This window comes from Syngnathoides biaculeatus, chromosome 1, assembly GCF_019802595.1.
Source record: "Syngnathoides biaculeatus isolate LvHL_M chromosome 1, ASM1980259v1, whole genome shotgun sequence".
Lineage (NCBI taxonomy): Eukaryota > Metazoa > Chordata > Actinopteri > Syngnathiformes > Syngnathidae > Syngnathoides > Syngnathoides biaculeatus.
The window spans coordinates 3,705,466-3,719,842 of NC_084640.1; the positions used below are offsets into that span (position 1 = coordinate 3,705,466).

At 42.3% G+C, this 14,377-nt stretch overlaps 1 protein-coding gene and 1 long non-coding RNA gene across 6 annotated transcripts in view; one reads left to right on the top strand and one right to left on the bottom strand.

Moving 5' to 3' along the window:
• The window catches only part of c1h6orf136 (chromosome 1 C6orf136 homolog), a 24,063-nt gene extending 20,930 nt beyond the window's left edge, over positions 1-3,133 (top strand). For 2 of the 5 annotated variants that reach the window (XM_061831346.1, XM_061831267.1), the window contains exon 7: positions 2,270-3,132. In XM_061831346.1, the coding sequence (XP_061687330.1) occupies positions 2,270-2,413 (144 nt within the window). In that variant the 3' untranslated portion in view covers positions 2,414-3,132. Of the gene's footprint in view, positions 1-2,269 lie in introns of all 5 variants that reach the window. The other 3 variants (XM_061831422.1, XM_061831507.1, XM_061831674.1) reach the window with 2 other exon arrangements.
• On the bottom strand, positions 2,493-7,198 carry LOC133507192 (uncharacterized). Its single transcript, XR_009796766.1, has 2 exons — positions 4,851-7,198; positions 2,493-4,728 (listed from the first exon to the last, which is right to left on the bottom strand). It is a non-coding gene; the product is annotated as an uncharacterized LOC133507192 (long non-coding RNA).
• Between the last annotated feature and the right edge of the window lie 7,179 nt (positions 7,199-14,377).

The window sequence follows — 14,377 nt, forward strand, 5'->3', positions numbered from 1 at the left end:
TCAAAAATTGTAACCTGGCCAAGACCAAAGAGCTGTCCAAAGACACCAGAGACAAAATTGTACAACTCCACACAGCTGGTAAGGGCTACGGCGAAATTGCCAAGCAGATTGATGAAAACAGGTCCACTGTTGGAGCAATCATTAGAAAATGGAAGAAGCTAAACATGATGGTAAATCTCAATCGATGGAAGTTATCACCTCGTGGGGTCTCAATGGTCCTTAGAAAGGTGAGGAATCACCCCAGGACTACACGACAGGACTTGGTCAATGACCTGAAAAGAGCTGGGACCACCGTTTCTGTTCGTGACTGTTGGTAATACACTAAGAGGTCATGGTTTGAAATCATGCATGGCATGGAAGGTTCCCCTGCTTAAACCAGTACATGTCAAGGCCCATCTTAAGTTTGCCAATGACCATTTGGATGATACAGAGGAGTCATGGGAGAAAGGTTTGTGGTCAGATGAGACCAAAATTGAACTTTTGGGTCATAATTACACTAACCGTGTTTGGAGGAAGACGAAAGATGAGTTCGATCCCAAGAACAACTTCCCATCTTTGAAGCATGGGAGTTGTAACATCATGCTTTGGGGGTTTTTTTCTGCACATGGGACAGGACGACTGGGCTGTATTAAGGAGAGGATGACTGCGGCCATGTATTATGAGATTTTTGGGGAACAACCTCTTTCCCTCTGTCAGAGCATTGCAAGTTGTGGCTGAATCTTTCAACATGACAATGACCCAAAACAGACAGCCAGGAAAACCAAGGAGTGACTCTGTAAGAAGCATATCAAGGTTCTGGCGTGGCCTAGCCAGTCTCCAGACCTAAACCCAATCGAAAATCTTTGGAGGGAGCTTCCAGTGCGTGCAAACCTGGTGAGCAACTACAGGAAACGTTTGACCTCTGTAATTGCAAACAAAGCCTACTGTACCAAGTATTTACATTGGTTTTCTCAGGTGTTCGAATACTTATTTGCAGCAGTATCACACAAATAAATTACATTTTCTTTTTGATTATCTTCCAACAGGACAATCATCCAAAACATAAATCCAAATTTACAATGGAATGATTCACAAATAAATGTATCCTGGTGTTAGAATGGCCAAGTCAAAGTCCAGACCTGAATCCAATCGAGAATCTGTGGCCAGAACTGAACACTGCTGTTCACAAACGCTCTCCAGCCAATCTTACTAAGCTTGAGCTATTTTCCATGGAAGAATGAGCAAGAATTTCAGCAAAACTGATAGAGACATACCCCAAGGGAGTTGCAGCTGTAATTGAATCAAAAGGTGACGCTATAAAGTATTGATGCAAGGCAGCCGAATAATATTGCACACCCCACTTTTCAGGTTTTTATTTGGTAAAAAAGTTGAAAATAACCAATACATTTTGTTCCACTTCAAGATTGTGTCCCACTTGTTGATTCTTGACAAAAAAAAAAGTTATATTTTTATGTATCTGTATGTAATCTGTTTTAATTTAAAACACCGTCCCAACTCCTGCCACCCTTGTGAGGATAAGTGGCACAGATAATGGATGGATGCACAACATCCCAACAGTAGGATCAGCTTTGTGGCGCTGTTAAGAGTAATTGGTCTGCATTCATTTTTGAAACATCTATCCATTTTCTGAGCCACTTATCCTTACGAGTGTTGTAGGAGTGGTGGAGCCTATCTCAGCTGTCATTGTGCAGGAGGCAGGGTCCACCTTGGACTGGTTGTCAGCCATTCGCAGGGCACATGGAGATAGACAATAGTCGCACTCACAATTTCACCTCGGGGCATTTTAGTGTCCAATTAATCCATGTGTTTGGGATGTGGGAGTAAATTGGAGTGCCCGGAGAAAACCCACCCAAGCATTGGAGGAACATGTAAACTCCACACAGGCGAGGCTGGGATATGAACCCCAGTCCTCAACGTTGAGGCCAACACTCCATAGCTGTGCCCAATTACATTACAACATAAATTGAAAAGTACACGTCAAGTGTCTATAATGTGACTATCCCCTTTGAGCAACAACAGTACATTTTTTCACTATTAAGTATTATACTATGCCGTAGGAAACATTGATTTGATTTTGATTGCGAAGGCTTTGACAAATCGGCTTAGATGGACTAGTGTGTGTGTGTGTGTGTGTGTGTGTGTGTGTGTGTGTGTGTGTGTGTGTGTGTGTGTGTGTGCGCGCGCGCGCGCACATGTATGAGCGTGCCCCGCCCACAATGGTCGTGGCGTCGTCCTCACTATCCCGTCCGTGTTGGTTATCTATTTGCAGGTGATGCCGGCTCAGCCCCCAGCTCTGCCCAGAGTCACGTCCATCCTGGCCAGCGCTTTAGTGGCTCTGGGGCTGGAGGAGAACCGACCTGCTCTCAATCTGCTGCCCCTCCTCCTGTTGTCACTGCGGCAAGTCCAAGACTGACGGTGGTTGGAGGAACAACAGTTCAACCTCGGCATGCTGAAGGTCCACAAGACTATTTCATGGTCATCATAGGAACACCTGACAAAATATGCACCAACACTCGGATTTTTGCTCCTGAAAAAAATGCACATTTACACACAGCTTCTTGTCTGACCTCGTAATCATGGTGGCATCATATTTTTGGGTCAACTCACTGAATACATTTACTCAGTGTTGTGAACATATTTGTTCAAAAAGAAAAAAAAACAGATTTCTCTCCTAAATTAATTCATTATACAGGATGCACTGGAAGGATCTTTAATTAAACTCATTTTCTTAAGAGCAAACCCAAACTGTTTCTTGAAATTGTCTAACATACTCCATTCAGTACCCCAGGCTTATTGTCAATGTAATGTTTGAAGCTGTACATGTGCAATACATGTGTGAAGAAAACTTCATAAAAATCGCTTTACATACTTCAGGCGGAACCATTTCAAACAAACTTAGCGATACGATTTAGTCTTGTGCACTCAAAGGTGTTTGTGGTTAAATGTGGATTTATATTATGTTTAAAATGTGTATCTACAAGAGTGCAGCACTAAATCTGTTTTTGTGTGGGGTTTTTTCCCCCCTGACTGCTTTCTGCATGATTCCCAAGCCAAGAATACTCACTTCAGACTTTCATCCACCCAGATGTGTTGTAGATAATATTCAAATAAAGCTTCCAATAATGACCACCAAAAGAACATTTAAGTCTTTCATTAGTTGTTGACACATGTACAATGAAAATTAACATTACTTAAATAGCTTTGGCACCCAGGTAAAAATGTATAGTCACTGCTTAAATCCAAATACTGTGAGAATGCAGCTGGCACTTTAATAGATGGCCAGTTCAAGAACCCAAGTTCAAATAAGACTCAGAACGTCTGTATGCTGTACATTATATTTGCACGTCATTTCAACTTTCTAAATGAATTGGGAATTTTAAGAGGAAAAAAATATTGCCACATTATTGAAGAAAAAAAAAGACAACTTTGGTTGATGTACGACAGGTAGAGAAATAAAGGAATGAATAAATAGTTCTTCTTTGCCAACCATCCAGTTTTCCAAACGAACACGATTCAGCCACACTAAATGAAATTAAAATACAGATGGGTGAGCAAGTCATCTGAATGATGATCAGAGACTTTATATGTCCAGATTTTGCCCTTTTTTTTTTCTCTCAAAACAATTGATCTATTCCCACATTGTCAAGTCATTTTAGAAATTATTGACCAATTTAAAGTGGTGACAATAGCTTCGGAACAAATCTATTAACGCTTCTTGGACACCTTGTTCAAAAAAAGGAGCCTCACAGTATGTATTTCCATGTACAGGTTTTAGCATCCTTTCATCACGTTCTGCTATCTGCTAGGCTTTTTGTCCTGGTTTGCCACATTTTGTCATGATTCTCAGAGAGCTAGGGTGTATGATAGCTTTATTGTGTTGTGTGGCCACAAACAGCAGCATCCGCATTTCAGCTGTAGAAAGTCTTGAGTGAATATGACAAACGTGTCAGACCATGATTGACACGCAAGGGACCCCATCAGAACGTGACAGGCCTGGAAGGAACTACTGGCATCCATTGTAGACCATAAGCTGAACCATAGTTTGCCCTTTAGAAATACTTTGTCAGTTATTTCTTGGAAATTTTTGAAGACCACATCCAGAGTCTTGTTTCTTAATGTTTACAAACCCCCTTAGTAATGTACAGACTTTTGTGATGACCCAAATTCTGTCTGTGATTTGCATTGATTTTTTTTTTTTTTTTTTAAACTGTGTTTATTGTCTGATTTTAAAATCCATGTGGCCAACCCTCCTGACAAATGAACTAAAGACCTGAGGAACATTCCGGACAACTTTGGTCCGAGTTAGCATAACAAAGCAGTAACACTGGCCACGCACATTAGGGGGCACACACATTAGACTTATTGATCTTTCAGGGTCTGAACATTTTAAACATTACTGTGTCGGATGTGGGCCTTTCTGATTATTTCTGTGCGGACTATTTCAGTGCACACAAATGTATTTTAACAGCATTGACCACAAAATGTTTAACTGAAAATACCAGTAAGATCAGGTTTTCCCTTTAACACCTGGCTTGTCCTGGGGTGCAGTCAATGAGCTCTTCACTAGCTTCAATGCTAAGATGTTAAATATTCTGGACACTATTGCTCATATTAAGGTGAAGGTTATCCCTGGAAGGAAGAAGTCTCCAAGGCGACAAAAATGGACGAAGAGAGTCGGGAGGCTGAACGCAAATTGAGGAAAACAAATCTCCAGCTTCATTATGATATCTACAAAGAAGAATTATAATTAAACATTGGGAAATACAAGGAACTACTACTTCTCTGATATCATCACCAAAAACAATCATAATGCTTGGGCCTCATTTGCCACAAATGAGAGGGTAACAAACCTGTGTCAGCAATTGAACTTCATTCCACCAAGGCCTGCAATGACTTTGCCAAATTCTTTACAAAATCCAAAATATTAGTCAAGCATTACCGAAGCAAGTTCAGCATATGTATCATGTCCACAAAAAAACAGCTTTAAATGCTGTGACACAGTTTCAGCCCTGGGTCCAGCTACGTCCTGTCAAATTATTTTATGTGGCCAGGTAAATCAAATTGTGCGTTGACATCATGTTGCTTGCTAAAATACTAAAATTGCAACGTATTTCCACTTTAATAACATTAAGAAATAGCAAGCTTTTTTTTTTTTGGTTACCAATCCCCCTTTCAAAATAATGTGACTAATATCCTTCCATCCATTTTCTGTACCATTTATCTTCACTAGGGTAGTGGGGCTGCAACAAATTTCAGAAGTAATTATCCAGAATTTTCTCGTGTATATGTAATAATATGAGGTGACCATTCATTTATACGGGCTCACAGCCACAGCCACTCGTATAAACATCGAATTATTTTGAAAGGGTTTTTTCCTTTGCTGATTTCCTTCGTGTTGTCCATTCAGTGAAGAGGGCAACAAAGTTTTAAGCACAGACACAGAACTAGCGTTTTTAAAGCACAGGTGGTCACAATTGTCCCTGTCTAAGGCAAGCCAATTGGGTGCAGGACCTATTAAGTAATAATTGAACTAGGATCTCATGCTGCTGCGTTCACCTGATGCAAATTAAGAATCTTCTAAGGAGAAAGCTCGATGTGTGTTGGGGAATCTCTGGGCGTTGTAGTTTGGATCTTCTTGCACCTGCACTTTTATGTCACTCTTGACCTGATCGCAAAGAGAGTGTGAAGTATATTGCCACGTGGTCATATAAACACCTTTTAAAAAAATAAAAAAAAACCTTGATAATGAACACAGATTGTCACCACTTCTGCAAATGTATGTTAAACCTCTACCATGAAAGTGATAACAACTGCCTCACCTGGACCGACTGGTGACATGGTATAAAGGTTGATGACATGAGAAAAATTACTTAATAGTTAATTGGATACATGTTCAGAAAATTATATGCTTAGAAATTGATAATTGTGTTAAAGTCAAAACTTAGTTATTGCCTAAAGTAAATAGACCCATCTAAAAGTCGAGAAGTGTAATACACAAATTCAACCACAAGATGGAAACATAGATGTCACTCATTTGGCTGTCATACAGTCTTATAGTTAATGCTTGCTATAATGCTTATTTGCTAACATAGTTAGTCACAAGACTTGATTTTCTGTTCAAGTATAAGAACCCACAATCAATATGCTCATATCAATGTTCTGTGAGTTGAGTCATATAATAGTTTGTGTGGGAAAAAAACAAAAGATGAATCAAATTATTGATTGAAGAGTATCATAGAAGAACAATGTTATGAAAATCATGTTTGCCATTATATTTGAATAAAGTTGAGAAATGTTGGAAACTTTGTTAGGAAAAACATGTCCTCTCCGGAAAGGGAAGTAGGAACAGATGTTTGAAAGAATAGTGATGACTAATGACTGTTTAGACTCTAACCCTTAGAGTGTATTGATGTGGAAGAGAAACTCTGCCCACGGAGGGCAAAATATTGAAAAGAACTCACAAATTTATGTAACAACGTATAATGTAACATAGCAAAAACTGGTGAAAATTGTGGTTCTTGTTTCGCAGATCACATTGATTACAGTGGTCTGTGTTGCTCTTTTCCTTTTTCTATTTGCGTAATACGCAGGATAAGTAGAAAGGCAACATTGACTTAGAAAACTAACTGAGAGTGGAGTTAACTAACTCAGGAACTTGAGCCTTTGATCTTTCCTGGGTTCTTTACCTATTCGAGTCAATTTTAAGCCTTTAGAAATGTTTGATATGATTTATCCAATAGTTCTTTTTCCATTTGAATGCGATTAGCTGGCAAACAGTTCAGTGTGTACCCCGCCTCCTGCCCGTTGACAGCTGGGATAGGCTCCAGCACACCCTGTGACCCTTGTGAGGATAAGCCACTAAGAAAATGGATGGATGGATGATTTTACATTTTAAACTCACCAAGTTTTCAACTTTTGTAACTTTGAATGTGATTGAGTATAGTATTACACACTGTTTGGATTATCTGTGTTTGACATTTCAAGGAGACAACTGAACTTTGAATTACTTGAAGAGTGAGTATTTTTCTTAACCAGTTCCTGTATGTACATTTTAGTATTTTATTTTACATCATTATTTATTCCTTTGTGGAAATTATTTTATTTTATTCTGATTTTTGATTTGGCCAAGCTAGATTGAGTCAATTAAATGATTTTAGAGCATTCAAAATGCCTTTTCCCTTTTTCTTAAGAATCGTTAGTGCAGTGTTCTCAATGTTACCAGATTTAATATTTTCAACAGGAATATTTCTAAACCTATTTTTAAAGGTTATTTCGTCTGATTGAAATATATAATAAAGAGGCCCTGGGTGTCGTGTAAAGACCATCGAATAATACCTAGGTTATTCCAAGTGCTCCAGACAAAATGTGTGAGAGGAGCCTTAAACCAGTGTTTTTTCTTTCATTTAATTGTACTTATTTATTTATGTATTTATTTATTTATTGGGTTACCTATTAAATAACGTATAACTGTAGCTGGATTGACACTTCATAGTTCACTGTGAGAACCTAGGGCCAAGGTAAATCTTTCACTACAGTAGATTAAGAAAATTCCAGTCATCCGTTGCTGCTCGGTGTCCAACGCGTGAGAGTAACAAGGAACTTTAAACAGAAAAATAGCCCTGATTTATCTAGCACTTAGTGTTTATTTGTCTGGGACTATCATGGTCTGGCTCACAACACAATGAACAGCTGCTCACTAGTCAGGCCCTGGGCTCATTTCAGATTGCCAGACAGAATAGTGGAAAAAGTGGGAATGTGTGCTGTGGTGTGGTAAATCCAGTTGTTGGAATTCATGGATATTGTGTTCTACGGGCCACTGAAAAAAACCCAATCCAGATTGTTATTAGCGCAAAGTTCAAAAGCCAGCATCTGTGATGATATGGGCTATGTTAGTGCGAATGACATGAGTAACCTGCACATCTGTGAAGGCACCATTAATGGTGAAAGGTACATGCAGTTTTTGGAGCAACATATGCTGCCATCCAAGCAATCTTTTTCTGAGACATCCCTGCTTACATCAGCAAGATGATGCCAAGCCACATTCTGCACGTGTCACAACAGTGTGGCTTGACACTGAAGGAGGAGGAGGCTTAGTCGCAGTCCCTATCTGTCTTCCATTGAAAATGTGTGGTGCATTCTCAATCAAGTGTGAAGCAACGCTCTCCGTGCCGCCCCTTGGTGTGATATAGATGACATAATTTGGTGGTTAGCAAATTTACATTACAGTCTTAGAACACAGGATGCAGGTTGTAGTTCTACAACTTCCTGACGGGCAGGACACAGTAGGTGAGGCTGGGGTACACCACCTCATCCACGCGCACTATCAGCACCGGGGCACCTCAAGGTTGTGTCCTCTCCCCTCTACTCTTCTCTACACGAACGACTGCACCACATAGCATCCGACTGTCAAACTTCTAAAGTTCGCAGATGACATCATGGTCATTGACCTCATCAAAGACGGTGACGAGTCTGCGTATCGACAGGAAATGGCGAGACTTGAGCTTTGGTGTGGTCAACGCAACCTGTCGTTGAACATTCTAAAGACTGTGGAGATTATTGTGGACTTCAGGAGGCATCCTTCACCACAGCTCCCCCTGACGCTGTCCAACTGCCTTGTGTCAACCGTCGACACATTCAAGTTTTTGAGAATAACAGTCTCAGAGGACTTGAAGTGGGGGACGAACATAACCTTCATCCTCAAAATAGCCCACCAAAGGATGCACTTCTTGCGGCTTCTGAGGATGGCCTGTCACAAAAGCTGCTGAGACAGTTCAACACAGCTGTTATCCAATTAGTACTGTGTACCTCCATCACAGTCTGGTTTGGAGCCGCCACAAAAAAGAACAAACTCAGACTCACTACAACGGACAATCAAAACCGCTGAACGGATTGTTGGGACGATGCTACCCACTATTGAAGACTTGCACGCAACGTGAACTAGGTCCAAGACCAGGCAGCATCCTCTCAGACCCTCCACATCCTGGCCCCCAGCTCTTCCAGGTATTTCTGTTGGGAAAGCGATACAGATCAATGAAAGTCAAAAGTAGCAGGCATTCGAACAGTTTTTTTCCCTCTGGCAATTAAGTCATTAAATTCTTGATCAACGAACGTATTATTTTTCGCCTTGTGCCATTGTTGGGACACTTGCTCACACACTGCTGGTCCAATCAGTAGTAGTATGAGTAATATATATAGATTTTATATTTATTTATTTTACTTTATTTATTTTGGACAATTCATCACTGAAACTGCTCCCTTTGCACAACTGACATTGTTAACACCTTTATTTATATGGATTTCACATTTTGCACGTCTTATAAGGAATAATTCCTATAAACAGAAATTTCTTGTTCTTGTTGCTATGTTGTTCCTTGTTCTCTGTTTTCTGTTCTGTATGTCGTACCAGGGCAGCACAGACTGCTGGAGAAAAATTCCTTGGGTGTTCTACACACTTAGCCATTAAAGATGATTCTGATATATGGTAGAGCTACATGTTCAGAAATATTCCGTTGTTTTTGGAGTGTTATTATTTCTCGTTTGACTCTTAAATTGAGTGTAAAATAATGGGCTAATTACACTGAGTGAGGAGTGATTCAAAGTGCGTTTTGTGGCAAAATTTGTGGGACTTTTTTTGGTTTGATACAAAAAATACTTCAAAAGACATGCAAGTATGTGTGTACAGGTATTTTTGGCTGGAATGATTGGCTGTAACTAGTTAAAAACTTTACACTGATGCCCATTAATACAATATATCATGATGCAGGACTAATTCTGTACCACTGAAGATCACACACAGAAATCAACATATTGTGACAGTTAATTCCACGGGAGAAAAAATGGACATGTGAAAGGACAGCATGCAGACCAAAAATAAGGTTGCCTTATACCTGTGTTAAATACTGAAATTTCACCCGCAACTGAGACTGGGCCTTTGAATACAATGCGCTGTATAGTCACGAAAATATGGTATCCTGAAAAGGCATTGTCATGATCCTGCCGCTCCAGCCCAGGCTGTGCGGGTGCCCGCGCGGTTGCGCTGATTGGGAGGCGCACACCTGCGCCTCATGCAGGCTGATTATCCGGCATATTTATATGACCCCGATAACGACTGGTCCGCGCCAGTTCATTGAGTTTCATGTCCCGTTCGAGTAGTCCCGTATCCCTGATCGACAACCCGTGTGTACCGACCTTCGCCTGTTCTCCAACCAACCCCGTAAGCCTGACTCCTTTGACACTTCTGCCTGCTTTGATCGTTCTCCTGTGTACCGACTCCTGCCTGCCCGCTCACCTGCTCTCTTCGCCCGACGTTCCAACTACCGCTGCTGCACCTGACTGCCTGCCCGATCCCCGACCACGAAATAATAAACGTTTCCCCCCGAACTACCTTGCATCATCCGAGTCCTGCATTTGGGTCCTACTCCCGTTCCGATGGGACGTGACAGGCATCAACGATCATAAATGTTGTGGAACTGTACTCACATTGGGTACGCAAATATTGACCGTTGATTATATTATTTTTGAAAATGGTCCGACGATTTGTTGCAATTACCCAAGGACTGACAAACTAGAATGGAATTTAATTTAGATTTACTAACACATAATAAAGACAAATATCGTAGTCACACATTATCACCACTACTACAACAAGTCCACATTCTATATTGTTCAATAAGTCGTTAAACTCACTGGACACAACAACGTACATGGACACATGCAAACGACACCCAATAAAATGTTATAACATTATATTTATAGTTGTAGTCCTACATATAGTTTGATTTTGCTGCAGTTATAGTTTGTATTTACTAAATCACATAATATATGACTTGTCCACTCACTGTTGTATTCTCACCATGCTGCACCATCTGCATGTGACCACTACGAGCCTCACGTAGCTAAGTAGCATAGGAATTGAGGATTGAGTAATATCTGCGATACTTGCGTAATCAACTTTGTCCCAGAGTATCACAACTACCGGTAGTCAATTTAAAACTGCGTACGTTCCTTGAAGTCCTGGCGCCCTTTGCACAATGGTTATGCACTGGACTCTTACTTGGCACTCTAACTGCTCTAAATGCTAGAAGAATCGTAATCCCTTGGGCAATTGTTTAAAAAAAATAAGTAACATTTTAAAAATGGTCCAACATTGCCATATTACTAGCAACCCTTTTTACTCCATGACTGTTACGGCAATGTCTTTACATCTCAATTGACTGTCTGTCGTTGTCATGTTACTAAAGCAGCTCCAACTGCCGGATAAAAATTTCTTGTATGTTCCTGAATAAAGATGATTCTGATGTATTTAGCACTGCCTGTTATCTAAATAAATATTAGTTCTCATATTATTTTGTAAAGGCATATTTTTTATATAAACCTGGCTTATGATTGATTATCAAACTATTCCTATTGTTATGGCCAGTTGGTGGTGTGAGGTCAGCTTTGTGGAAGCTGTTTCTTACCGGTACAAATCTGACATAGTGCTGGATATGATCCTCAGTAACTGGGTTGTGGTCCAGAATGTCATGTAACCTCATTGACATCATACTGGTCAACCAGCGGCGACGAACGGGTTGGATGGAGCCTGCTAACGTGGAAAGTAGGATGGACCCTCATCGACCTAGGGAACTTCAGGGATACGGCGACGGTTGATGATTTTACAGACGGGGAACGGACCAACGAACCTGAGGGCCAGCTTGGGCGACTCAGCCCGCAGCGGAAGGTACTTGGTGGACAGCCACACTCGCTGTCCCACCTTGAGCGTTGGCGCACCTCTCCTCTTGCAGTCCGATGTGGACTTGTAGGAGCTGCCCATGTGCAGCAGCGTCCTGTGTGCCACCTCCCAGGTCCGCTTACAGCGACTTACCACCGCCAAGTCCGACGGCACCGCGGAGTCCGAGGCCACCGAAGGGAACAGAGAGAGGGGTAGCCATGCACAACGTGGAACGGCACAGCCAAAGTTGGATGGTTTGGAGACAAGGTTCGAGAGAGCAGACTGTGATGGTTTGGACATGTTCAGAGGCGAGAGAGTGAGTATATTGGTAGAAGGATGCTGAGGATGGAGCTCCCAGGCAAAAGAGCGAGAGGAAGACCAAAGAAAAGGTTGAGGGAAGTTGTCAGGGAGGACATGAGGACAGTGGGTGTTAGAGAGGAGGATGCACGAGATAGGCTTGGATGGAAAAAGATGACACGCTGTGGCGACCCCTAACGGGACAAGCCAAAAGAAAAAGAAGTGAAATTTTTCTTTACTGCAAACAAGGCTTAAAGCAGCATTTCGCAGGATTTAGTCTTGCTTTGTATTTCCTCCTCAAACTTGACATCTTTCATCCTGCACAAGTGTATCTGTCAGGCACCATGTCCTGAGTAGCAGCTATTTCAGAATGTCCTTTTAATGCTTATGTGTGAGCTATGAGCACATCTTTGTTTTATTAATGTTCATTACTGAGAAAACTTGCTCACAAAGGTAGGTAGTCCCTAACATGGACAAAGTTTTTGCAGCAGGTGCCATTAATCGAGTGTTCCATGCCTCAATTGCTAAAGCCCTCTGGCCCTCTGGAGCTGTGGCCATAAGGTGGTTGATTACGTGGTGGCAACCCCCAAACACTAACAGTGAGGGATACCGTCAAGATGAAGGAGTCCTATTGGCCATTTCTGACGTCTGGGACTCCCGAGGCAGCTGATTGGTACCGGCTAGCCAAGCGGAATACAGCTTTGGTGGTCGTTGAGGTAAAACTCTGAGTGTGGGAGGAGTTTGGTGAGTCCATGGAGAACGACTTCAAAACGGCTTCAAGGAAATTCTTGTCTGGCGTCTCAGGAGGGTGAAGCAGTGGACTATCACCACTGTGTATAGTGAGGATACCTCAACTGACCTCAACTCGGGACGTTGTGAGTCGGTGGAGTGATGAATACTTCGAAGACCTCTATTCCAGTCTGGGTTCTCTTCAGCAGGCTCTTTTATCTTTGCGGTTGAGGTCACAGAGGTGGTTAAAAAGCTCCTCAATGGCAGGGCCCTGGGGATTAAATTTGTCCTAAATTCCTAAAGATTATGGATGTTGTGGGGCTGTCCTGGTTGATACGCCTCTGCAACATTGCATGGACATCGGGGACAGTGCCTCTGGATTGGCAGACTGGGGTGGTGGTACCCCTTTATCAGAAGAGTGACCGGAGGGTGTGTTCCAACTACAGAGGGATTACATTCATCAGCCTCCCTGGTAAAATCTAGTCATGGGTGCTGGAGACGAGGGTCCATCAGGAAATCGAATTTCAAATTCAGGAGGAGCAATGTGGTTTTCGTCCTGGCCATGGAACACTGGACCACCTCTACACCCAGGATCCTTGAGAGTGCATGGCAGTTTGCCCAACCAGTATACATGTGTTTTGTGGACTTGGAGAAGGTGTTCGACCATGTCCCTTGGGGAGGCCTGCGGGGGTTCTTCAGGAGTATGGGCTGCAAAATCCCCTTATACAGGCAGTTCGGTCCCAGTATGACCGGTGTCAGAGTTTGGTCCACATTGCTGGCAGTAAGTTGGACTTGTTTCCAGTGAGAGTTGGACCCAATTTCACTGATTTTTCTCTAGGTGCAGCCGAGGTGTAGAGTGCTGCATCTTTGCTTTTTGCAGATGTTATGGTTCTGTTGGCTTCGTCAAGCCCTGATCTGCAACACTCACTGGAGTGGTTCGCAGCCGAGTGTGAAGCGGCTGGGATGAGAAGGAAGAACGGAGCGGGAAATTGATAGGCAAATTGGTGCAGCATCTGCAGTGATGTGGACTTTGTGTTGTCCATTGTGGTAAAGAGGGAGGTAAGTCTCAATTAACCAGTCGATCTACATTGTGCGGGTCATGACCGATAGAACAACATCCCGGATATAAGCAGGCAAAATGAGTTTCCTCAGCAAGGTGTCAGGGCTCTCCCTTAGAGATAGGGTGAGAAGCTCGGTTATACGGGAGGGGCCAAGTGTCAAGCTGGTACTCCTCCGGATTTAGAGGAGCCTGGCTGGGGCATCGGATCCGGATGCCTCCCGGACGCCTCCCTGGTCAGGTGTTCCGGGCACGTCCCACTGGAGGGGGACCCCGTGATAACCCAAGACATGCTGGCGAGACTATGTCACTCTGCTGGCCTGAGAATACCTTGCGATCCCTCCAGGAAAGCTGGATAAAGTGGCTTGGAAATGGAAAGTCTGGGTATCCCTGCTAAAGCTACTGCCCTCACAACACAACCCAGAAAACCGGTGGAAGATGGATGAATGGTTGGATGAGGACAAAATGCCAAATACAGATAAGAGCTTGCAAATGAAGGGAGTGGATTTTTTGTATGACTCAAAGTAACTTTAAACAAAGCTTCTGTTGTTGGCATTTTTATGGAAAAGTACAGTAAACTCATC